At 39.1% G+C, this 26,693-nt stretch overlaps 1 protein-coding gene across 3 annotated transcripts in view; it reads left to right on the forward strand.

Annotated features, from left to right (window-relative positions):
* Positions 1–17,344: 17,344 nt before the first annotated feature.
* The window catches only part of acvr2aa (activin A receptor type 2Aa), a 38,223-nt gene continuing 28,874 nt past the window's right edge, over positions 17,345–26,693 (forward strand). For 2 of the 3 annotated variants that reach the window (XR_005709061.1, XM_040147793.1), the window contains exon 1: positions 17,512–18,688. Coding sequence is in view for 2 of the 3 variants with exons in the window: in XM_040147793.1 (XP_040003727.1) it covers positions 18,634–18,688 (55 nt within the window). In the remaining variant the exon portion in view is untranslated. The other variant, XM_040147794.1, reaches the window with a different exon arrangement.

The raw sequence follows: 26,693 nt of genomic DNA on the forward strand, positions 1-26,693 counted from the left end.
AGCGCTGGAAGAAGTACTCACATCCTTTACTTCAGTAACAGTAGAACTACCACAATTTAAAAAGAATTTGTTACAAGTAAAAGTCCTGCATTCAAAACCTAACTTAAGTAGAAGTACATAATTACCATCAGCAAAATGTAATTCAAGTATAAAAGTTAAAGTATTCAGTATGCAGCTGAATTTGGCTCAGTTACATTTTTATGTTATAATATTGGATTATTATTATTGATGAATTAACATGTAAACACCATTATAATATTTTAGTTGACTGCAACTGAGCTCATTTCACTCATTGTATTTTCTTTCATGCAGCTTAATTCACTGTATAACAAAGTCTTGTTTTTTATAAACTCATTATAAGTCTTTTAAATCGTCAGCTCTTACGTAACTGCAGCTAAATAAATGTACAACATCTCCCTCTGAAATGTAGTGAAGTTAAAGCAGCGTCAAATAAAAATACAGCGCAAGTTTTTCAGAATTGTATACAAGTACAGTACTTGAGTAAATGTACTTAGTTACTTTCCCCCACTGATTTTATTAAGCTCTTTCTAAATATATGTTACTGGTGGTTTGAACCGTCTTATTGCTGAAAGCTGCTGCATTATAAACTCAGTTGCACTGTTTGAATATTAAACATGTCATATGTGATCTACTGCATCTCATAGTTTAAAAAAAACCTGACAGCAGCATTTTGAATCAGCCCAAGATAAAAATGAGCTTTAGACACTACATCAGCCACGTGAGGAAATGAAAACCTGAACAACTTCTGTCTGCTTAGACTCAGCATGTTTTTTTTATATTTTACAGCCACTAAAGATGCTCTAAAGTATTTTATACAGATTTTTCTGTTAGAGGCGAATGTGCATGTGACACATCTGATTTATTACAGGAATGTGGATTTGAGGATATTATCGCCAAAACATAAATGTGGATGCAGAGGAGTTCATTGTTAAATAAAAACAAACATGGGCATAAAAAAATTTGGCCAAAAGATTATAAATGTGAAAATATGTTTAGAATATTTTGTCTAAATGTAAGTGTGACCCTGGTAGAAAACTGACAATACACACTGAGGTGTGGATGAAGATGAAGAACCGAGGTGCAAAGTGAAAAGTGTTTTATATCATAAAAAATATTGTTTAAAAAGTTCATGTTCCAGATCTAGGCTTGATCAGAACAAAGGATGAAGTTTTAATCAAAACCTTTTTGGTCATGTTTTTGTGTTATGTGTATATGTTTTTTGAGGCCATGAACAGGAGGAGAGAGATAACCTCTGTCAGATAAAATCCTTTACTTTACTACACGTGGATTCCTGATGCTTATTTATGATGTGAGCCAGATTTACAGCGGTTAACTGACTTGAACGTAGATTTTGTTTGGTTTGGGTTAGGTCTGTTTAGATGCGTGTATTCTGTTTACACCTGTGAGGCAGTGTGTAAAATTTTTATTTAACTTCGGTTGTTGGAGCTCTGCCGGGACCAATTATGTTGGCTGCTCAGGTTTATATTTCACACTGTTTGGTTTGTTGCTTATCAATGTGTCAGAGTGAGTAATTCCACAAGGGATGGATCATATAGAGCGCATTCATTCATTCATTCATTCATTCATTCATTCATTCATTCATTCATTCATTCATTCATTCATATTCATTCATTTATTCATCCATTCATTTCATTAATTTCATTCATTCATTCAGTAATTCATTCATCCTTTCATTCAAAGCCCAGTACAGGTAACACATACAGATGTCTACTAATAATAAAACTAATAATTATAATAATTGAGGAAATAATAGTATTAATAAAACTAAATATAATAATGATGATAATCATAATAATTGAAGCAGTGGTAGTTGAGCAGGATCATGGGGCAGTAGGTGGTTTGCAGTCAGAGATCCAGACTCTGCAGCACCAGGGGCAGAAATACCTGCATAAAGCGGCAGGAGGAGAGAGACGAGATTCATCCATCCATCCATTCATCTATTCATTCATTCATTCATTCATTCATTTACACAACCTTCTCTGTCTGTCTGTACCCGTTTGTCTGTCTGTACAATCAGTGACAGATGAACAGATCAGTGTTTAAACTGTGACTCCTGTAGTCCCGTGATCTTCCAGCGGGGGGTGTCAGTCAGTCACATTCAGCATGAACAGCAGCTTCAGATCAACACTGCTCCTGCAGAACCCCGTTCTAATGAGCCATGTTCTAATGAGCCATGTTCTAATGAGCCATGTTCTAATGAACGTTCTGCAACTCTTCACTCTGTTTCTACGTAGAAAAAAAAACTAATATGTCGGCACAATTTATTCCTCGCTGCAAAACAGTATCTCTTATATAACAGAGAGAACAACTCAACAGCAGAACAACACAACACAACGACAGAACAGCGCAACAACAGAACAACACAGCAACAACAGACTGTTTTAATAAGACCTCGGATGAAGTTGCATAGTGTGAAATGAATGTCAAAATGAGTCTGTGTTGTGTTTTCTTTCATAATGGTGACATTCCAGCTGCAGTAACCACTAATTTAAAAAAATGCACAGAAAAAAACTGTAATAAACGAAATAATATTACATATGAACAAGATATTCTGCATGAAACTGTATGAAACCGAAGCCTTGTGTGACTTTAACTAACATTTCATCTATTATTTCTTTTCCCAGAAAAATCATATATCATATATTTGTATGTCTTCTCCTGCTGCAGCTGATCTCAGGTCAGAGGAGTACAACCGTCTTAGATTTGAGCTCATGTGTTGACTTAAGTTATTTTTACAGTGACAAGGCACGCTAACCTGACAGAGGACACATGTCAGGGACAGTGGTGGCCCCACAAGGTCACAGAGCCCCCGGGGCTGTTTGAGTATCAGAGAGCTACAGCAGAATGAACCATCTGTTAATCTACCTGCTGCTGCAGCACACGCAGCTGCTGATCCTGCATGCATGCACAAAGCCAACACGCTTCTGTCTCAAATGCATGTGGACATTTAACATGCAACCCACTGTACTATGCAGTTAGCATGATGTGCTTTCGGTCAGACTCAGAGAAAAGAGTTTGACACGATTCACGTGAAAATCTTGTTTATTTAGAAAGCTGTATCGACACTGTGTCTCACACAGTTGACACTTTAATACAGCAGTTAAGATAAAGCAGACTTATCCTTACAGTACTGAGGTACAGTATAGTTGGGATTTGACTTCCTCTTGGACATATAATATTTATATATATACACACGCATAAAGTAAATCGTTATATCTTAGGGCGATGACTTGGTTTAACGTGGGGGTTAGGGTATGTCTCCAGGAAATCAATGTAGGACATTGTTGTGTCCTCTGCAGTAATTTTAATGTGACTGTGTGCGTGTGTGTGTGTGGGTGTGTGTGGGTGTGTGTGTGTGCGTGCGTGATAACAGTAGTAACAGCAGTATGTGTGAGTGTGTGGAGGAGGGATGGGGGTTGGTCTCATTGGAGTAGCGTGACCTGCTGGTGCAGGCTGGATGGAGGGGATAAGCAGTGTGTGCTCACTCATCCAATCAGCAGCAAGCCAGCGTTGTGGGGGGGGCTGAGCACACTGCTGCTGTCACAAACATATATCAGACGTTTTATTTTGGTAAAACGATTACCAGATTAGACCTGTTTTATTGAACTCTGTGACAAACACATCGCATTTCCTATAACTTCACAATAAAAGCATCTCATGGGTTCACCAGTGGAAAGCTTTTAATGCGAAAACAGCAACAACAGGAAGTTAATATGCAACCTCTTAATTGGATCAGTAAACAGTCAAATAATATGATGTCTGAACGCAGGAGATTCAGGTAGAAGCTGCAGATGGACTGAGGGCTGAGACTTTTACAAACACAGACTCACATCTGTACACATGAGAACGAGACCAGCACCAGTCTGTCGTGGTTTGACCTGATACCGATCAGGACCACAGCAGCACAAACACTCCTGGTCTTACCCAGATCTGGTTTCCAGGTTTTACTTGAAGTTATAGTGACTGTGTGTGTGTGCGTGTGCGTGTGTGTTTGTGCTGACAGCACTCGGTGTGCCTGTTTGTGCGCTGACAGCACTTGGTGTGTGGGTGGTCCGGCCGGTCTGCAGCTCTGGTGGTATTTCCATTAAACCATCAGTGGTGTGGGAGGAGAGAATCAAACACTGCTCTGTCTGTCTGACTTTCAAAGGAAACCACTCGCATACTAGTGATACTGGTAGGCCAGTTCACCCAAATCAAAAGAGAAACCATACAGACAAGTGACATTTCAGTAAGAACCTGAATAAATCAGTGCGGAAACATAATGGCTGGCTTCCATACAGGGCAAATCCATTAGGAGGTTCTAGCAGTCTGTACATGAACCTCAAGGCTTCCTGCAGTAATTTAGGAGGTTCTAGGGTCTCTTGGGGGGTTCTAGCAGCCATTAAGCTGGTTCTAAGGTTCATTTATTTGGTTCTAATTGTCTTTTAGGAGGTTTTAATCCTTGTGGTCTCTTTGGAGATTCTAGGAGTCATTTTAGGGGTACCTGATATGATTGTGGAAATTGCTTTGGCCACTCAAGAGGTTTCTACAATCACTGAGGAGATTCTAGTAGCACTTAAAAGGATTCTTGAGGTCCTTTATATTGTTCTTGTAGTAACTGAGAGGGTTCTAGTTTTCACTTAGGAGGTTTTGATGGTCATTTGGGTGATTCTAATGGTCCCCTTGAACGAGGTTCTAGCTGACCTAAAATGGTTTTTGTGGTAATTGAAAAGGTTCTAGCAGCCATTTTGGAGATTCCAAGTATCCTTTAGGTGGTTCTGGTGGTCCTTTAGAAATTCTTGTGGCAAGTTTCCAAAGTAATTATCCATTTGTTGTATGTACGTATATCTATATCAGTGCAGTTGAACCTGACAGACAAGATGTTTTACATGTAAAGAAACATCTTATCAAATGATTATCACCATGTCATGAGCACATGTCACTGACAAGATTCCTCCTTGTCTTCACGGCATACTATTTAACATTTAACATAGAACGTACACCAACCAGCCACGACATGAGAACCATTTACTGGTTTTCATGCTATGGTTAATCGGTGTACAACATTTTTAAAAAGTCAGAGTCTGGATGGACTCACAGACCTTTAAAGTAACTGAGCTCAGAGGAGTCAGTAAAGACACAGTTAAGTGTTGGAGTGGTAAAGATTTGGAGTAAGTAAAGACTCAGGGTCAGTAAAGGCTCGGAGACAGTGTTGGAGTCTGTAAAGACTCTGAGTCAGTAAAGACTTGTAGTTGGTAAAAACTCAGGGTCAGTAAACACGGAGTTAGTGAAGTGTTGAAGACGGTAAAGACTCATAGTCAGTAAAGATACTGTGTGAGGTGAATCAGATTCACATATCGTCTCTCAGTCATGGCTGTTTAAGGAGTGGGTCACAGAGTCAGACTTTGACAGTGGTGGAAAGTATATTTACTCAAGTATTGTACTTAAGTACAAGTTTGAGGTACTTGTACTTTACTTGAGTATTTCCCTTTCCTGCTACTTTATACTTCTACTGCAGTACATTTACCTGACAGTTGCAGTTACCAATTGCTTCTCAGAAGATTTTTACATACAAAACATATGTAGCTCTTATAAAATATGATGAATTGTTGTTAATTAAATTACTCATAAGAAAATGAAGGCATTTCTCTTGCAAAAATTCCAAATATTTCCCGGTTCATGCTTTTGAGATGTGGAGATTTGTTGCCTTTCCTTTTAATTTTAATGAATCTCTATTTATTTTGAAGTTTAGACTTTTTTTGGACAAAACAAAGAATGTAAAGATGTCACTTTGGGTAACTGACGACATTTCTCAATGTTTTCTGATTTTTTATAAACCAGTCAATCAATTAATCAAGAAAACAATCAGCAGATGAATCAATAATTAAAATAATCATTAGTTGCAGTCCTGTACAAAATAGTTTAAAATCAGCTCTACCTCAACCAACTACAATAATAGAATATTGTTTACAGATTAATGCATGCAATAATAATATATGTAATCTAATGATTTAGTAGAGATTTTTCTTCATTTAGTACTTGTACTTTTAATTCTTTAAGTACATTATGCATACATTTATTTTATTTACATTATTTACATACTGATTTTCAATGTAGGACTTTTACTTGTAGTGGAGTATTTTTACAGTTTTTAATTGGTAATTTTACTTAAGTAAAGGATGTAAGTACTTCTTCCACCTCTGAACCTTGAACACCGCTCTACAACAGTTAGTTTTCCATATGTTTGGTTTCATTTTTTTACATCTCACCGAGTTTGCGCATATGTTCAAGTTGTGATCTTCAGCAGAAACATCTTCAATTTTAGTTTCTCGTTAAAAATAGGTTTGAAAGTGCTTTAACACTGTCTCACCTGTGTATCCCCGGTGAAATATCAGAAACCTGAGAAACAAAACAAAAACAAAAAAAATCAAAGCCCATCCCAGTTTTTCCTCATGTTTGTAGTGGCAAGGACTAAGGTGGAAGGAAAAGATGCACGTGAAGGAAACCTGGATGCAGTTTCTGGGACTATAATGTCCTTGAATAACTGCAAGACATAAATACTTTCAGTGATGTAATCGTTGCTGCTGCTGGTTCTTGGGAGCTGCTAAAAGGGGTATCATATTTTCTTAACGTTTATTTGAAGACTGAACCAGAAAAACCAAAACTAGGACAGAGCTGCAGAGTGGGGTTCATCTCTCACAGAGACACCTGGATTATCATTGTTAGTAAAAAACTGTTGATCAGAGCAGCTTTAAATCCTGGTAAAGTAAAAAGAAGCAGAGAGAGTTATACGGTGTCTCTCTATCAGCAGCATTGAGTGTCCTGAGAGCCATGATCTGAATGTTGTTGCTGTAATCAGCCTCGAAGCTGCTGCAGGAGGAGACGTCCCTCAGGTCCTCTTCATATGTTTCTGTAACTCCTTACATAACGTTCAACATCACACAGACTAATCATAGACTCAAGCTGGCTTTAACATGGAGCTAAATAACTGCAGAGAGGAACGAGGCTTCATGATCACAGTGAGGACAGGGTCTGCACAAGCTGAAATCACTAAACTCTTCTGTCAGTCCATCCCTTTCATATATAATAATCTCTTATTCACAGAAGTCAGCCAAAAAAACAACTAATATATTTTACCTCTCAATCAACATTAAATATGAATTATCTCATAAAGTAACAACTGTTACGGTCAGAATTTGGTATCAAAAGCATGAATCCATGGACCCAACCTGCCTTGTGTCAACACTCCGGGCTGTTGGTGGTGGTGTAATGATGTGGGGAATGTGTTCTTGGATCACTCTGGGCCCCTTAATACCAATCAATCCTTGTTTGAATGCAAAAGCCTATCTGAGTATTGTTGCTGACCATATGCATCCTTTTATGGCCACAGTTTACCACCTTCTAATGGGTACTTCCAGCAGGATATTGCACCAAGCCAAAGTCCTCTCAAATTGGTTTCACGAACAGGACAGTGAGTTCAGTGACCTTCAGTGGCCTCCCCAGTCACCACACCTGAATCCAGTAGAACACCTTTTGGATGTGGTAGAACAGGAGACTGGCAATATGAATGTGCAGCTGACAAATCTGCAGAAATGATGTGATGCAATCATGTCAACGTGGAAAGTTGGAAAGTTACCAACATCTGGCGGAATCCATGACAAGAAGAACTGAGGCTGTTTTGAGAGCAGAGGGAGGAACTACCCAGTATTAGCACTGTGTTCCTAATAAAATGCTCAGTGAGTGTAGATTACAGAGCATCAGGCCATCCTGAGTGTGAGTGTGGAGCTGAAGCAGGTTTTGTTGCAGGTCCTGTGGGGCAGCAGAGCTTCATGTTGGTGGTCTGACAGAGATGACATGCTGGGACAGATGCAGCTCCATGCAAAAAGCAGCAGGATAATCTCCACCTCGCTGTCGCATTCAGATGTGTGATTAAAAGTTAATGAGCTGAATGGCAGAGGAACGCTGAGCAGCCGAGGTATTTCCAGCCTGCAGAGACACAAAGGCTGCATGTTTCACTGGAGAATGTCAGCAGAATAATGAGTGTTCAGGAGGTCAGTGAAGTCACACCGGAGCTGCTTTAATCCTCCATTACTGAACTCTGACCACGGCTAATGTTTGTCTTCATGTCCCGCAAAGTTCATCCTGATCTATGGTCCAGAGTGAGACATCTCAGCAACTTCTGACCAGGAGTCAACTGGACAAAGTGTCCTGTAAATATGTTTCAGTTAAAAGTCACACAGACAGTGAATCCAGGAGTTTGAAATCCTTGTCTGTGGTTAGAGTTGTAGCTGAGGTCCAGCAGCTTCCATCCAGAGACAGAAGGTAACTCACCACATTTACTCAAATACTGTACTTAGGTACAATTTTGAGGTATTACTTGTATTTTACGTGGCAATTTCCAATTGTTACCTATAGTTACTGTTTACATTAAAGTTTCAGATTTACATAATATATATATATATATATAAAATACAAAATATTGCTAAAGATACAAGTACATTTTACTGACAATATTTCCGTACTTTTACTACAGTAGAATTTTTAATGCAGGGCTTTTACTTGTATTGTGACAATGTTTTTACATTGTTGCACTGGTACTTTTATCTCTGACTAAAATCTGAGTACTGCTTCCACCACTGTGTCTGTACTTTACCACTGTTACACACTGTATACAGTGCTCTGTCTGGTTTGTGTCTCTAGTTTGTGTTAAAGTTTTCTTGTGCCCAGTTTGTGTTCATAGTCAGAGTGAATCACTGAGCTCTAACACACGTGCTGAACACTCTGAAAACATCTACAAAGATGATTTTTTTCTTTAAAGTTTGAAACCTGCAGAGCTCGTGTAATTGATTCATTACACTATTAAAGTTCACTTTCAGTTCATTCTCAGATCAGAGCTGTGTTTGTTGGGATGACTTTTACTAAAAAATTAAAAACTCTTCAGAAGGAACAGCAGCAGCAGTGAAAACGTTACAACAGATTACTGTTATACAACAGGATTATATACTGTCTGATGGGTCAGAATTGATCTGTAACTGGGACACATATCAGCGATCGGATCGAGGTCAGTCATGTTATTCTGCTCAGGTTATTTCTATTCGCACATACAGAGGGTTTAAAGCTTTATATCGAAAAGAAGGAAGAGAGTCTTATTCATATACAGAGATGTTCTCTGGAGTCTAAAGAGATCAGTCTGATTACATGTCATAAACTGACATGCTCATCAAAGCTGCAAGCAGAGTTCAGACTGTTGTATTATCTATATTACAGTGATTTAAATGGGTTTTCTGCATTCTCCTGCACCCGCATACAAAATAAATTTAATTATTATTGGTTTCTAAATAGATCCACTACCAACTACTGCTAAAACCACACTGTCTTCTATTTCTACACCTGGAGGTAGGCCAAGAGTTTCCCCCTTGTGGGAAATGAACCTTTTAGATTTAGTAATCTAGGTATGAATTTGGTGATCTGTGTCTACGTTGTGAGGTGGTCAGATGACAGTCAGCTAACAGTTAACTATGTGTTGACATTTAAGGGCCATTGTACTGAGGGAGGCATGATTAACACCTGAACATATGACTGATTGAATGGACCTTGTCATAAGGTCAGTAACTGCTGTTCTTTTGTTTACCTGATGGTATATAAGGTCAAGTCAAGCCAAGTCAGTTTTATTTATATAGCTCAAATCATAACAGAAGTTTCACAGGGCACTTTTCATATAGCAGGTCTAGACCGTGCTCATTATAGATATATTTACAGAGACCCAACATTCCCCCATGAGCAAGTACTGCAAGACAGCAGCAAAGAAAATCCCCCTTTTAACAGGTAGAAACATTGATCAGAACCCGGCTCATGGTGGGCAGCCGTCTGCCTCGACTGCCTGGGTTGAGAGAGACTAAATATAAGAATAATGATAATAACTGAAGCAATGCACATTGAGCAGGATCATGGGGCAGTAGGGGGTTTGCAGTCACAGATCCAGACTCTACAGCACCAGGGGCAGAAATACCTGCAGAAAGCGGCAGGAAGAGAGACGAGAGGGACGAGAAAGCACAAAACTATGGGTGAGAGAAGAAGTCAAGTTAGTAACGAGCATTGACGCCATGTGAATGTGTACAGATGGAGAAGAAAAGGAGGAGAGAGGAGCTTGGTGCATCGTGGGAATTCCCCCGGCAGTCTAGGCCTATAGCAACATAACCAGGGGATGGTTCAAGGCAAGCCTTATCAGACCTAACTATAACCTTTAACAAAAAGGAGGGTTAGGCAAGTCACTATGAAAGTCCTTTCAGAGAACAACCATATTTGGGTCTTCTCTCCATGGGGCATAATGTAAAGAGATTTGATTTATCACACCGAGTCAGTAATTCTTCAGAGAATTAGCAACTTTCAATATTCAAGAAGAATTTTTTCTACACCCTGCTTTCAGTTTTTTTGCTACGCTAGGCTAACAGTTCCCCCTGCTTCCTTTATTTGTGCTAAGCTAGGCTAACTTTTACCCCTGCTTCCAGTATTTGTGCTAAGCTATGCTAACATTTCCACCTGCCTCCAGTGTTTCTGCTAAACTAGGCTACCCCCCCCCTTCTGCTTCCAGTCTATGTGCTAAGCTAGGCTAACATTTCCTTCTGCTTCTAGTCTTTCTGCTAACCTAGGCTAAATATCCTGGATTGGCTGACTTCCCTAAATGTCAGTGTTCCTAGAGGTGATTACGTTTTTTTTGTTTTGTCTTCAATAAATACCTGAAGCCTGTACTATGAAGCCAGTTAAACTTACCAAGGCTATCTTTTCCTTATTCGGCTTCACTGAGCCTGACAACCGTAATCATACTAAACGGTCACATGAGGGTGGTTATCAGCTCAGTCAGTCACCAAGGTTTTCCTGAGCACGTTCACATAAAAGGGGCGGCGTTTGCAGGATATGATCAATCACAAACATGGACAAGTCTACTGGCAGTAGAGCGGCATATTTTCCAAATGAAGAGCAAACTATATTATTAGACAAGTATGAAGAAGTTAAACACATGATCCAGGCCAAAAGCAACAGCTGCAGCTGCCAAATACAGGAAGGACAGCTGGAAAAAATCACCGACTGTGTGAATGCGTAAGAAATAAGGCTTATATATCTGACTATAATTACATTTGAGTTTTCCATTAGATTAGTATGTTGCTTAGATGCAAAGTATTCTTACGGCGTGTGTGACTATGATTTAGAATCATTTCGCTCTTGAGCAATTGCTACAATCAGAGGAGGCAAAATCCATCTAATAATCCATGTGGAGTAGCACTTTGGTGGACTCTGACTGGTGAATCTGATGTTGACCAACAGCATGTCATCTTGACCGTGAGACTATGTCCCCTCAAAGCGACAAGAAGCTTTTCTAGATTACTAGCTGTTCATTCACTTCCATTTAACCTCCGCTCTCGGAGTAAAAACTGCTCCAAGCTCCAATACTGTCCTGTTAGCAACTGTGCTAAGCTAATGAGCTTGCTAACTGCCCCTCTTCAATTAATTTTTATGAAAAGAAATAAGGTGAAATTGAAGTGCAATGCCACTGAGGGCCACTAGGGGCTGGCTCCAAAAAAATCTACAACTCCCATTCAAAAAGTGTCAAAGTCTCTCAGGAAATATTAAGTCAATCTTTTTTTTCACAATTCATTATGACGTCATTAGCTAGATTCACTACTTTTGATTAGTGTACTGGTGGCCCTTCTGAAAATAACTCCATAATAAAGTAGATATTAGGCCTCAAAGAGATGTATGTTTGTGGGCGTGCCTGGTTTGATTGACATGCCTGAGCTGGAGTGATTGTCAGGCCATTTGGATAAGGCAGGCCAGAAATTTAATTCACAAGTGAACTTGAGTCACGTACATGTTGTTTTGATTCTGTTCTGTTCTAATTATTGTTATTTTCTTGCTATTTGTCAGTGGAATAGGCATTTTTCCACAGGAAGTTATGCTGTTTGTTGGCTTGTTTTGATAAGTTTTCGGTACACCATAAATATGGCGTGTTCTTCAGTTAGTTGTACCAACAGACCCTTAAGGGATTCTGATATCAGTTTTTTTTGGGAAGTACATGTTTACTTTGTTAACGGTTTCCAAATTTAGAGGGCTTTATATTCAATGTTAGCATTAAGTACTGTATAATGCGCACAATGTATAATAGCAGATGGTGTGTTTTTTCCAAGGTGTTTGGACCAGAGAAGGGGAGGCAATTGGCATCCCAATTAATTTCACAGTTAATGTGAATTAACTGCACTTTGTTAATCAAGCTAGCTGGCATCAGCATTAACTGAGGACTTAGCATTTACTATGCTAATGGTACCTGGCCCCAACGGGCTGGTAACCTGTGTTAACCATAGACTGTAGGGGTTTTAACCCATGCGTTAATGTAACAGTTGCTATTCAAAGACTGATAAAAAGGTAAATTTAACCAACATTAATCTAACAATGTTTGTTTAGTGTGTCTGGCACATGTGACCCAGTGTAGACGTCAAATTATGGTGGCTGGGTTGGAATAATATAAGGCAATAAGTTTACTACATTTTGTGAACAGATCCTCAGTTCACAAGTGGCACTGGCAGACAGATAATAGGCTATAGCTTTTGTTGGATGTGTCCTTTTTAATTGACCCATATACAGTGATTACTTAATCAATGAGATAAAATTAGGATGCTAAGTAAGTGAATGTGATACACCATTATTTACATAAATCATAGAAATTGATTCTTAAATTTGATGTAGAGCTAAAACAAATTCACAGGTTGAATGATTATTTACTGCAACGTAGATTAAACACCCAGAATATGATCAAAGTAGTGACTGAAACTACAGTCAAATACAACATTTAAATTGCCACACAGAGAAGCTTGAGAAAAAAATTCCCTCATCTAAATGGGAATTGCAGCCCTTTCTTAAAGTACATGGAAAGCCCAAAACAGGAAATCTCTCCAATATATTACTTTGAAATGAACCATTCTTGTTGATGAGGTTCCACTGATGTCTTTCTGCCACTTTGGTGTGTGTGATATTCAGTATGAGGGCCTTCTGTTAGCGCAGAACAGTGTTTTAAAATGACCCATGTGTACATGTTTGAATCTCTATTTGGAAATGCTGTTCATTCAAACAAGGATCATATCACAAAAAAGTTAGAAGTGTGTTCTTATGTACAATAAACAATGTAACATAAGAACATTTTTCATGTAGGAATTTGTTCATTTAATACCTTGAACTCATACACGATAGCCGTCAGCTGAAGCAGACATTCATGCACCTATCCTGACAAGCTGGTATCTACATGTGATTCATTGTGATCCACCATGTCTTAAGTAAAGTGTTTGTTTTTTAATTGTAATTTGAAAGGTATCCACACTGTGAAACTGAATGACGGGTGCAAGCAGAAGGAAGACCTCAGGTATGGAGTGGTGTATTTGGTGCCATTCATTTGGTTGGTAGAGGGAGACTGCATGGACAACATCCTTAGTTCTCAAATGGGCAGAATACCACATCCAGTTCAGCTTCCTCTGATGAAAGGACAGACAAGCTTTTTAGAATTTTGTTTATTATTCTTTGTCCTTAGCATCCACAGGTTCAATTTTTTGCCTTTATACTTCATTTCTGCTGTTGTTAGACAGGTGATGGCAGTAACATTTTTAAGAGTCTTCAGTAGCAAAAAGCTGCAACGGGCCAACCAGAAGTGCACCCAGGAGCAAAATGTGACTCCTGTAGTAGATGTGTACTGGTGTTACCACTTTAGAAGTATGTTTTAGGCAAACAAACTCTTTAGTGTGTACTGATGATTTGACTCTTAGGTTCAAGGCAGTTAGGTTCAGTAATTGATATTGCATGTCTTTGTATGGTTTTTCATTTGATGAAATGCCAGTGTAGTACAGCTCATGTATATTAGTTTTATTCATAACATAGTTATTGTAATTTAAAAATGTGTTTAATATGCCTTTGTAATTTGTGATCATAGTTTTCTGTTATATTGAATTTTAAGTAAACCTACTGTGATTTAATGGCACTGAGAACATTTTTCATTAACAAAAGAACACGCTTGTCTGGGTTTTACAAATTTACCATATGCTTTGTAATTAATCAAACAGGACACTTTGGTGAATTACTGTTTTCTGACTTCCCTATTAAATAAGGGTTAAATGAAGATACAGTCACAGTGTTGCCAGTATCTGCCCTCTCATAAATCCTTAGTTGTGGGGGGTTGTGTTGAGTAATTTACATCCACTGCTCCGACGGTTATTTCCTGATGTATCCCACAACTAACACATCAACAGTGTCGCTGATTTGTTTCTACGCATCTTTCTTTTTTATGTCCCGCCAACTTGTTAAAAACACGTTAAAGAGAACTGGGAGGCCGGAGGCTGCCATAGATATAGAAATGGAGATACTTCACTGGCCGCAGCTGTATGTTGTTACTATATGTCTTTGCAACCGTCAAATTGGACAGGCCAAGTTCCACTAGTTAACAAATACAATGTGTATTGAGAGATGCAGATTTCACTACAAAATCAGTGTACCTCGCTTAATTCAGAACCGATTTTCATGAAATTTGGTTTGTTAGAACATGACAAATTGAACATAATACTGGTTACTTTTTGGAATTAAATTCAATTCCTGGAGACAGATCTAATCAGCTCTATGCCAAAACATTAACATTCTGAATAGCCACAACTTCCACTGGGACATGCAGGCTCCAATCTATGAATAGGCAACGTCAAGTATAAATTAGAATTTCAGCTTTTCTGACTTTCTCCAAAGATGTAGATGTTTCTATATCTATTAATTGTTATGAAGCTGCCTGGTTGCTTGCTATTATATTAATAATTAAATCAATTCATTAATAAAGTAAATAAGACTATTTTTGTTCCCCCAGATTCAAGTTAAGAGAAGAACATCCAGTCAGTTCATCTGTATACCGCAAGACACATACCATAACTCCACTTCTGCAGGCTGTACAGTTACCATTACATAAACAATGACACAAATATTGTAAATTTCAAATATTTTATTTTCATCTTCAATCATTCCCTTTAGACACTAACAAATACAACACAACACTATAACATGATAATACAATAATGCAACAATACTATAGTTTAATAATACAATACTACATACAATTTAGTGCATCAAGTGTTTGAGACCAATGTTCAGATATAAAGTCATATATAAACATAAAATAATTGGGCTGTAGACCAACTAGGTAAGAGTCAAAGTAGTTCCCTGTGTTGGACAAACTCAATTTGTCTCCATCTAACACTTCTCAGCAACATGTTTACATTCTATTCTTACACTGTGGCTGTCTCTACTCTTGACTGTTGACATATCCAATATGGCAGCTGTACAGACACACGTCTAATCATGATCACAATCTCTACGTTTCTATAAATCTATGGGAGACTGCAAAGATCTGCTTTTCCTCCATTTTGTTTAAAGTTATAAAACATTAAAGTTCCTTAGCATAGTGGAGTGGAGTAGTAAACAAACTGTGCTTGTTTCTGCTGAATCAGGATGAGTCTGAGCGGCTCTCACCTGGCTGTCGCTAACACTGCGTCAGAGGATATTTACATAAATTTGGGTCATTCTCAACTTTCAGAAGCTAACTTAGTTAGCTAAGAATTAGCTTTTAGGTTCGGTTAGCTCAGAGGTAGCTTCTAGGTCCAGTGAGCTGAGCGTTAGCTTTTAGGTTCAGTTAGCACAGAGTTAGCTTCTAGGTCCAGTTACCTCAGAGTTAGCTTTTAAAAGTCAGAGTTAACTCATACATTCAGTTAGCTCAGAGTTAGCTTCAAAGCCAAGTTAGCTCAGAGTTAGCTTCTAGCTCCTTACTCCTGGCTCATGTTAACTGAACCCACCTGACTACAGGATAAATTGGTGACTATCTTGTTAACTAACAAGATGCATGTAAATCAGATGGACCTGGGGTTGTTGGGATATAGATATAGATTATCTATCTATCTATATATCTCTCTCTCTCTATATATATATATATATATATATATATATATATATATATATATATATATATATATATATGGTTTCCTTTTCCTGGCAGAAACTGTTGGAAGCAGCAGAGAGGTGTGGATGATGCACTGCACCACACGCACACACAACTGCAGAAGGCCAAATCATTTGTCAGGACGGTTTTTTGTGGATTTCTCAAGTGCATTTAATACAGTGCAACCTTACTTAGTGAGACATAAACTCTGTCAGATGAATGTTAACCCCCAACTCATACTCGTCATCCTCTCCTTCCTCACAGACATACACCAGACTGTCAAATTCAACGGCCGCTGCAGCTGTAACACTGGGGGACCACAAGGTTTTGTCATCTCACCAGTCCTGTTCACCCTGTACCCAGACATCTGCAGGGGCTCAGATCCTGAGATGCTGTATATCAAGTATTCCGATGACACGGTTATTATTGACACCACTAACTCTAACAACTGCATCAGTAAGGTAATCCACAGTTTCACAGGTTGGTGTGAGAACAATTACTTGGTCCTAAATCCTAGCAAAACCAAAAATGCTGGTGGATTTCAGGAGTGACCAGGCCACTGCCCCGACTCTGGAGGTAAATGGCCAGACAGTAGAGCGCGTTGAGGAATTCAAATATCTAGACACCACCATTGATCACAGGCTCACTGGCTCTTCAAGGCCAGTGGTTAGCTGACACTCTCCAATTGCCAACAATGCCTGTTCTTCCTCAGGAAGATCTGGATGCTCCAGGTCCAGCCATCAGTCCTGCAGGCTCTCTACAGATCCTTTCTGGAATCAATGACCTTGGATATTAGGGCACGGTTCGGAGGGATGAGTGTTAGTAACCTGGAATCCCTCAACAGGATTGTAAAGATCATCATTGTCCCTACTGCACTGTAGCACTGTTGTACTTCTACTGCCCCTGGCTTTTATTCTACTAATCTGTATGTGAATTTTATGTATCATGGCTACACACAATGGTAAACTAATCATGGTCATGATTGTGCTATTGTTTGTGATAGTTGTATTTGTCTTATTTTTTCACTGTACAAATGAAGTTCCTCGCAGAAAACAAAGTAATTTTGATTAGTTTGATTTTTGATTGAAACTGACTTCCACAAGATTAATATAAATTTAAGAGTATTTCCCAAAATGTTGAAGTCTTGTAATGTAATGTAATCTGCAAATAAACTGGTTTTCATCACATATCCTTTCACATGTTAAATATGTTTGTATTGAATATTTCTCCGTTAGTCTAGTCGTTATTCCGTGTTTTCTGTGTGAACCTCGTCCGCAGTAGCGGATCCGGTGGCCCGCCAGTCTCTCTGACAGGGGGCGGTCCTCCCCAGTCATTCCAGCCGTGCTGCGTCAGGACGCCGCTCGGGTTTGGTGGAGGAATCCGGGCTGAGCTTCTTCCACGCAGCCTATTGGCTACTGCTGGTGTCATTGGATGATCCTCGGCGCTGTGACAGATGACCATGGAAGAAGGTGAAAAAAAAAAAATAATAATAATCTGAGCGGGGCGGCCATCTTGCCTGTGCTCGCCGAGGCAGGGAGAGAGTGGAAGTGAAGACGGAGGAGAACCGCAGCGGGAGGGAACAACACGCGGATGTTTATATTTAGTCAGGCCGGGATAATTTACACGACGGGTCCACCGCCACCCTGAGGAGAATCTGCCTGGTTCTGTCTGCGGTTTGTAGTTTTCCTCCTCGGGATCCAGTGAGGAAACCCTCTCCCGTCAAACCAGTGGGACTGCTAGCTGGGTACCCAAGCTAACTGCTAGCCGGGCCAACTAGCTGTTCGATGACCGAGCTGTGGTCATCAGTGGCGAATTGTGGGCTTCAGCCCCGCTCGGTAAAATTGTGGCTGCTTGTGGAGGGCTGTTTTCCAGGCGCGGACTCTGATCCAGGATCATACCACCAAGACGTCGTTCGGAGCCACGTCATATGTTTATTTTACATTAAAAAAAACACGTTATGAACATTTCGGGTTCAACTTTACCTTAAATGTGACGGTCGGCCAAGAGAAAAGTGGAAGGTTTTTGTAAATAAAAGGCGAAATTTGGAGCGACTTTACCACCAACTAGCTACAGATGGAGCTCCGCTTAATCCCGCTTCGGAAATTCACTAAATCGGTGCAGATCGATGAAAATGTCCTTTTTGATGCCTGAGAAAAAGGCTGTGTTCCTGCTCCAGTTTGCACCTAGTTCGACTGTAAGCTGCCAAGTGTATGACTGCCAGTGACTTTACCTTTAATTACACAGTGAACCGGCACGCTCAGCTGTGTTTGATCCCGATGAAGAGACCTGAAAGTCAGATGATATTACCTGATTTGTCGGCAGTGCAGGCTGTTAGCAGATCCTCTCTAGTCAGGCCTGTCCTCAGATAAACGGGATATATCTGCAGCTCCGTGGTCAAGATTTAACTCATTTCATGGTGGTTAAATGTGTCATATTTTATCACGTTAAACCGTTAAGGCCAGAACTGTAATAGGAGTCCAGACCGAGAAATGCTGCAGGCTCTCGGTGTCCGCCACCAGTCCAAGATAGTTTGAAGGGACGTTAATCCTGGTTTTCTTCTTTTTGGATTATAACTACAGTAACGGATTTCTGTCTTTGGATCCACAATGGGATCAGCGACCAAACTGGCCTTCAGTGTGTTCCTCATCTCCTGCTCCTCAGGTGAGCCTGCTTTCATCACAGCCCGTACCTGGCATCACACACTGTACACGCAGGCAGTGTTTTCTGCCTGAGGAGCTTTACTGTAGTTGTTGAACAACAAGTCATGGTGTTTATATTAACTAGTTAGAGCCTGCTGATTCAGTACAGGGCTGCAACTAACGGTTATTATCAGTATGGGCTGATCTGCTGATTCTTCTCTCCAACAGTAGATATTTCGTTATTCAGATGTTAGAAAACACGAAAAATGCCCGTAACAAGTTTTAGTTATGTGAGTAATGATTATTTTTATGATCGAATAATCTACATATTATGTTTTGGATTAATCGTTTGGCGTGTATAATGTCCGGAAATAATAAAATAATTCCCTTAACAACTTCCCAGAGCTCAAGGTGACATTTTTAAATGTCTTTTTTTATTGAAAAACAAAAGATATTCAGATTACTGACACCGAAGACTAAGAATACAGAAATATTCAATATTAGAAGCTTAAACCAGGGATGTTTGCTTAAACGTAACCGAATGATTAGTTTCTTTATTCATTTTCTGTCAGATGATTAGGGCTGCAACTAACAACTATTTTCATTATCAAGTAATTTGCTGATTATTTTTCCTGCATAATGCACGAGTTCTTAGCCTTTCAAATTAAAAAAAATAGTGAAAAATGGCAGCACAACTTCAGTTGTCCAAGGTGACATCTTCAAAACCCCAAAATATCCGGTTTATGGTGATAATAAACAGAGAAAAATGACAAATCCTTCGTTTTGAGAGGCTGGAACTAGAAAATATTTTTAAGTTTTAGCTTTTAAAGTCATTGAAAAGATTAATCTTTTATGAAAATATTTGCCGATTATTTTTAGGGCTGTAGCCTCCTGGTCGACTGATTGGTCGATATGCTCTCGACGGTATTACTTTCGTAAGGAGAAAAGTGCAACAACAATTGTCTTTCATGATCAATCTATTATTTACTGCAACGGGGAGTGAAAGACTACCTGAGAAACCTGAGATTTAATATACTGCAAACACCAGCTTTTTATGTTTAGAAATCATTTAGGTAGAGTGCACTCAGTGTACTGTGACCAATTGAATTAATGTAGAGATAATATGTAGATTTATTTTCCCCAGGACCAATCGATTGGTTGAAGAATAGGTACGATTTCAGTTGACCAAGATTTTCTTTGGTTGACTACAACCCTAATTATTTTTCTGTTGATCAATTAATCGACTAATCGTATAAGCTCTACCAAGTTCCTGGAGCTCAAGTCGAAATCTTCAGATATCTTGTTTATCTTACCAACTGTCCAAAACCTGAATATATACCCTTTACAGCTGAAATGATTGTTTAATTTCTTCATTAGTTGATCAACAGAAAATTAATCTGCAACTATTTTTGTGGTGAATTAATAATATTAGTTGTTTTTCAATGAAAGAATGGAGCAGTTTATACATTGGATCAGATTTAAATTTTTCCTCTATTTTCTGTCACAGTAACTGTATATATTTGGTCTTGGATAAAGCTTTTGGAGGCATTTGTAGAGAAAATAATCAGTAATGAGAATTATTGTTACAGCCCTAAGTATAATTACTAGTACTAATTGTACTGTTGGTATCAAACCTTGATACATTGTAATAACAACATTATTTTTAGACCGATCAAAATGTGTCTGAACTACAGTGAATTGATCATTTCGGAGAGATGCTGAGATCAAAAAGTGGCTGATGGTATGCCACTAGTGTTTCAGCGGCAAATGCCAATCCCCAGTGGTTTTCCACTTGTGTTCCACTGCCACATACCGTTTCCTAACAGCAGGTGCCGCTTGCAAGTGGGAGGCCGCCGTCAGGCACTCACACCAGTACTGCACCGCATGCAAATTTTGATGCCAGGGGGCACATTTTACAACAAGTATTGCCGTAAATGTACGTTTCTTTTCTGTTTTGTGATGCTTTTGAAATAACAGTAAAGTACTTTCATATACTCGCTGATGTACCCAAAGCTAATATAAGAGCTAGCATTAGCTAACATGGCTATTGTTAGCCTAGCCACAATAGGCAGGTTGACTAATCCATAACGGAAATCTAAAGCCCACTAACCAAACAATATGTGTGTTATTTTTGGCATGTTGAATTTAATAATAGAATGTGGTCACATATTGCATTATTTAAAACTCCACGTCGCAGAAAATTAACCAAGACATACGTACGACATCTTATTTATTATTCACCGTAAATACTTTGAACGAGTAACTGGTTGCTATCCTTGTGGCATACGCAGTTTTCTACTTGCATAGATATGATTGGCATAGACGTTGGGGTGTTTTCTCACTGTGATCTTACCTTAACTTAATAGTATGAAATGACAATGTGTGTATGTACTGATTACACCTGATGTAGTTTTACTGTGAATTCCAATATTGGGTCCTATATTTGTTCTCATTCACAATATTTAAAGCCACTATACCCTGAGCTGCCAAAAGTTTTCACAGTCTAAATTATTTTATTAAGAAACTGTTGGAAAATTGTTTCTCAATTTAATTCTTACACTTTTCATCAAGGGCCCTGATTCTGCCATTTTACACTGATCCAGTGGCATGTGCCATTTTCTACCAACATACCACTACTTATCCAGTGGCATGTGCCGTTTTCCACTGGCATTCCACTCCTCATCCAGCAGCATATACCATTTTCTGCCGTCATACCACTCCTGATCCAGCGGCATGTGCAATTTTCTTCCAACATACCACTACTGATCTAGCGGAATATACCATTTTCTACCATCCTTCCACTCCTGATCCAGCGGCATATACCGTTTTCGACTGGCATAGATATAATTGGCATAGACATCGGGATGTTCTCTCACTTGGATCTTATTTTATAGTCTGAAAATATTAAGTATGTAAGTATGTATGTATTAATTACATCTGATATAGTTTTTACTTTGTATATACAGTTACTGTGACAGAAAATAGAGGAAAAATTTAAATCTGATCCAATGTATAAACTGCTCCATTCTTTCATTGAAAAACAACTAATATTATTAATTCACCACAAAAATAGTTGCAGATTAATTTTCTGTTGATCAACTAATGAAGAAATTAAACAATCATTTCAGCTGTAAAGGGTATATATTCAGGTTTTGGACAGTTGGTAAGATAAACAAGATATCTGAAGATTTCGACTTGAGCTCCAGGAACTTGGTAGAGCTTATACGATTAGTCGATTAATTGATCAACAGAAAAATAATTAGGGTTGTAGTCAACCAAAGAAAATCTTGGTCAACTGAAATCGTACCTATTCTTCAACCAATCGATTGGTCATCATATTCCACCATCACTGGTGGAATATCTGCCAGGAGGGGGCGCTGTATAGACAGTAGACGCTTGTTCTCATTCACAGCATTTAACAGTCACTAAACCCAGAACTTCTACATTATTGTAATGTAATATTTGTAATGAATGATTGCCTCACAGTTTGTGAGGCAATCACAAGACAAGACAAGACAATTTGATCTTTCTACAATTAAAAAAAAATACTTAGATGCAGTGGCAGTAACATTTTACTTCCTGTTCTTCCTTCTTGTAGGGTTCACACTCTCACCAGAGCCTTGTGTACATTATAAAAATTGGAATGTTCTGCCATTTTATAAAAATTCAGAATGTACAATGTTACACGTGTATTTTCCTGTATTTTGAAAACACAAAATAAAAATGTATTTTATATTGATACATTTCCTGGCACCAGTATTCTGTTATCTTATTTGGATTTATTTATGTACCTTTGCCCTTCTCTGTGCTTACGTTACATCTGCCCGGAGGAGACTGTTAACTTAATCTCATTCACAGCAGTTACCGGCCAACAAATTAATAAATGTTTAGATTTTTCACAAGTGTTTAACAAATACACTATTTTCAAGTCTTGACTGAAGTATAAGTTACATTATGTTTCTTTGTCTTTCAAGCCGCCCTTGCTTGTTATTATACACAACTATTTTCCTACCTGTTCAAGTTTTTATGAAGCAAATGACTACAGTTAGTGTCAGTGCTGGGTTCTCATGCACCATGCTGTCATGCACTGTCATTGTCTTTCGATAGGAAAAACTAGGCTATGTAAATTTAACCAGGAAACGAGTCTGGTCTAGACCTGCTGTAGAGGAAAAATGCCCTGAGATAACTTCTGTTATGATTTGGTGCTATATAAATAAAATTTACTTGAGTTAACCCTGATAAACAGTTAATCAGTTATACAGTGTCAATAACCCTCTAACACAGAAAAATCCACTTACTGCCATTATAGATTATATTATTAAATTATTACAGTTTAAATGTACCCTTCTTTTAACATGTACATATCATTATGCACTTTCAGTGTCCCTGTTTATACTGTGTATATAGACATATATACATGCATGTACTGGCCATTATCAACCACTCCATGTTCAATATTATTCCCTTTGCACTATTTACAGTTAGGTACATAAGTATTTGGACAGTGGTTAAAAGCATGCTAAATTCAGTTGAGATCAAGCAACTGACTTGGCCAGAAGAAGAAGAATATTCAATTTCTCTGAGGTTGAGAAGCCCTTTGGTGGATTTCGCAGTATGTTTTGGATCATAATCCATCTGTACTGTGTCATGCCGTCCTATCAGTTTTGCAGCATTTGGCTGAATCTGAGCAGTTAGTATAGCCCTGTACACTTCATAATTCATCGTGCTACTTCCATCAGCAGTCACCTCATCATTAAACACCATTGACCCAGTTCTGTTGGCAGCCATTCATGCCCATGCCATAACACTGACTCCACCATGTTTGACAGATGATGTGCTGGCTTTCGATCATGAGCTGTTAGTTTCCTTCTCCATACTCTTCCCATCACACTGGTACAAGTTAATCTTGGTTTCATCAGTCAAAAAAGAGTCCAATCTGGCCTATCTCCTCTTGAGTGTTACCAGTGGTTTGCACCTTGTGGTAAATCCTCTTTATTTACATTCATGAAGTCTCTTGATTGTAGACTTTAACAATGATATGCCTACCTCCTCCAGAGTGTTCTTGACTTGGCTAGATGTTGTGAAGGGGTTTTTCTTTACCAAGGAAAGAATTCTGCCATCCACTTTAGTTGTCTTTCGTGGTCTTCCAGGTCTTTTGGTGTTGCTGAGCCAGTGCATCCCTTCTTTTTAAGAATGTACCAAATTGTTGATTTGGCCACTGCTAAAGTTTCTGCCATCTGTCTGACAGGTTTGTTTTGTTTTTTTAGCCTAATGATGGCATCCTTCATTTTTATCGACACCTCTTTGGACCCCATATTGAGAATTCCCATGAACAGCCACCAAATGCAAATTAAACACTTGGAATCAACTCCAAACCTTTTATCTGCTTAATTTTTTTTCATGAAATAATGAGGGAATAGGCCACACCGGGCCATGAAACTGATCAGTTGTCATTTGCCAAATTAATTTTGAGCATCTGAAAATGAGGGACTATTTTGTGTGGTATGTTTTGTGAGTCATGGACAAAGTATTTTTAGTATTCTGAAAATTAAAAATTACTCCCCTCTAACGTATATTCTTACAACTTACATTTGAAGTTTTATCAGCACTGTTAAATACCAATTACAGAATACTCAAAAGTAATTGAAGTACATATTTCAAATACATGTAGCAGAAATACTGCCCATCTCCGTACCTGCAGACCAACTTTCGTTGTTGGAATTTACTGTAAAACTATTCATATATCAGGTGTAATCAATACATACATTGTTATTTCAGATTATCTGAAGATAGATCATAGTGAGAAAATACCCTGACATCTATGCCAATCATATCCTTGTCAGTAGAAAAGGCTGTTTGCCATGATGATAGCAACTGGTTACTCATTCAAAGTATTTATGGTGAATAATAAGATGCCATATGTATGCCTGGTTCTGCAGCATGGAGTTTTATATGATGTAATGTGTGATCATGTTCTACTATTAAAGTCAACATTCCAAGAATAATACACACATTATTTACATTTACATTTACTCATTTGGCATTTGGCAATCATTTTATCCAAAGCCACTTACAAATGAGGAACAACACTAAAGCTTCAGTACAGTAGGAGACCTTGAAGTAAGTACTAAATACTAGGTCTGTTCAAAAGACAAGGTGCAAGGAGACTAGGTAAAGAAGAGCTCTGAAAATGCATAGCAAGTGCTAGTTAGGCATGTTTGGTTGTTAGAGGGGTTAGGAGAAGGGAGTCTCGGAAGAGATGAGTCTTCAAGAGTTTCTAGAAGACAGAGAGGGATGCCCCTGCTCTGGTAACATTTGGTAGCGTGTTCCCCCATCAAGGAACCACAAACAAGAACAGTCTGGACTGTGATTACCTTGTGTGCAGGGATGGCAATGCCAGACAACGTTCTTGGAGGGACACAGTGGCCGAGAAGGACCGTAAGCCTGTATGATTAAGTTCAAGTAAATGGGTGCAGACCCATAAGTTACTCTGTAGGCAAGCATTAGTGACTAGGTATTCAGTGGAGGTCAATGAGCAGCAGCGTGACATGTATTTTTAGGCTGATGGAATCCCAGACACGCCGCCGCATTCTGGACCATCTGTAAGTGTTTCACTGTGCGTGAACGAAGGTCATAGATAACCATGACCTGTACCAAGAGTTGGGTGGCATACCGAGTCAGGTAAGGCCTGATTTTTCTTATGATGTGTAGTGCGAAGCAGCACGATGGGGTAACAGAGGCAACATGATCAGATAAGGGTAGTTGGTAATCAAACATGACACCCAGGTTTCTCGGAACCCTGTTTGTGTTGGTGAGAGAGAAGGAGGCAATTTTTATGTTGATATTGTGATTCCGAGGTTGATTGGTCAGGATCACTTAAGTAAGTTGAGCTCTGTGCTGAGACCTTGGGGTCATCAGGCGAGAATGACAGGTATAGTTGGGTATCGTCTGCGTAGCAGTAATATGAGAAGCTATGCGAGTGGATATATGGACCCAAGGAGGTGGTGTATATTGCAAAAAGAAGGGACCACAGAACGGAGCTTTGCGGGGAGGAGATGTGATAAGGACGTATGTCCTGGCCATGACAAATTTGAAGGAATGCCGAGTGAGATAGGATTCAAACAAAGAAATTGTATTGTCCATGCATTGCCCAAGATACAGGTAGCAGGATGTGGTGGTTTACAGTGTCACAGGCTGCTGGTAGGTCCAGCAAGGTAAAGACCGAGGACTGAGCTGCAGCTCTGGCTACCTTTAGGGCTTCTGCCATAGACAACAGAGCCGATTCAGTGGAGTGGCCGCTCTTAAAGCCTGACTGATTTGGTTGGTTGGCTCTAAATTTTGTTATGGATTAGTCAGACTGGCTACGTTGGCTAGGCTAACAATAGCCATGTTAGCTAAGGTTAACTCTAATACTAGCTTTGGTTACATCAGCAAGCATATGAGCATATTTTATTGTCACTTCAAAAGCATCACACATATCCCAACAACAGAATGGATGAGAAAAACGTATACATTCTTTTATTTACAGCACTGTGTTGGGCTACCATTGTCAAAAAAGACGAAAAATGTACATTTATGGTAGTACTTGTCGTAAAACCAGCCCTTTGGCATCAAATTTCTATATGAATCAAGCCGGGACTGGTGTGACTGTCTGACAGTGTCCTACCACTTCCAAACAGCAGATGAAGAAATGGTATGGCTGGTGGAACATGAGCAGCATACCAGTAGGGAATAGCAGATGCAACTGAAGGGATCGGCATATGCTGCTGAACCACTATTGACGTACTATCACCCACTTTATGATCTGGGCGCTACAGCGGCTGTTACTGTGGCATCTCTTTGTGAGATGCCATTGTAACAGCAATAGCAGCTGCTGGCAAAATGCCAAAACAGCAGCCATGTCTTTGCTGTCAAGATGTACAGTAGTGGCCGCTGTTTGTGGCAATTGCTGGAAACCAGCATGCAGGTAGCTCTTAATGTTTGGCACGGATGCCAGCAAAGAATGATTTGGAGGTCTCTGCTAGGAG

Source organism: Xiphias gladius, chromosome 16, assembly GCF_016859285.1.
Source record: "Xiphias gladius isolate SHS-SW01 ecotype Sanya breed wild chromosome 16, ASM1685928v1, whole genome shotgun sequence".
Taxonomy (NCBI): domain Eukaryota; kingdom Metazoa; phylum Chordata; class Actinopteri; order Istiophoriformes; family Xiphiidae; genus Xiphias; species Xiphias gladius.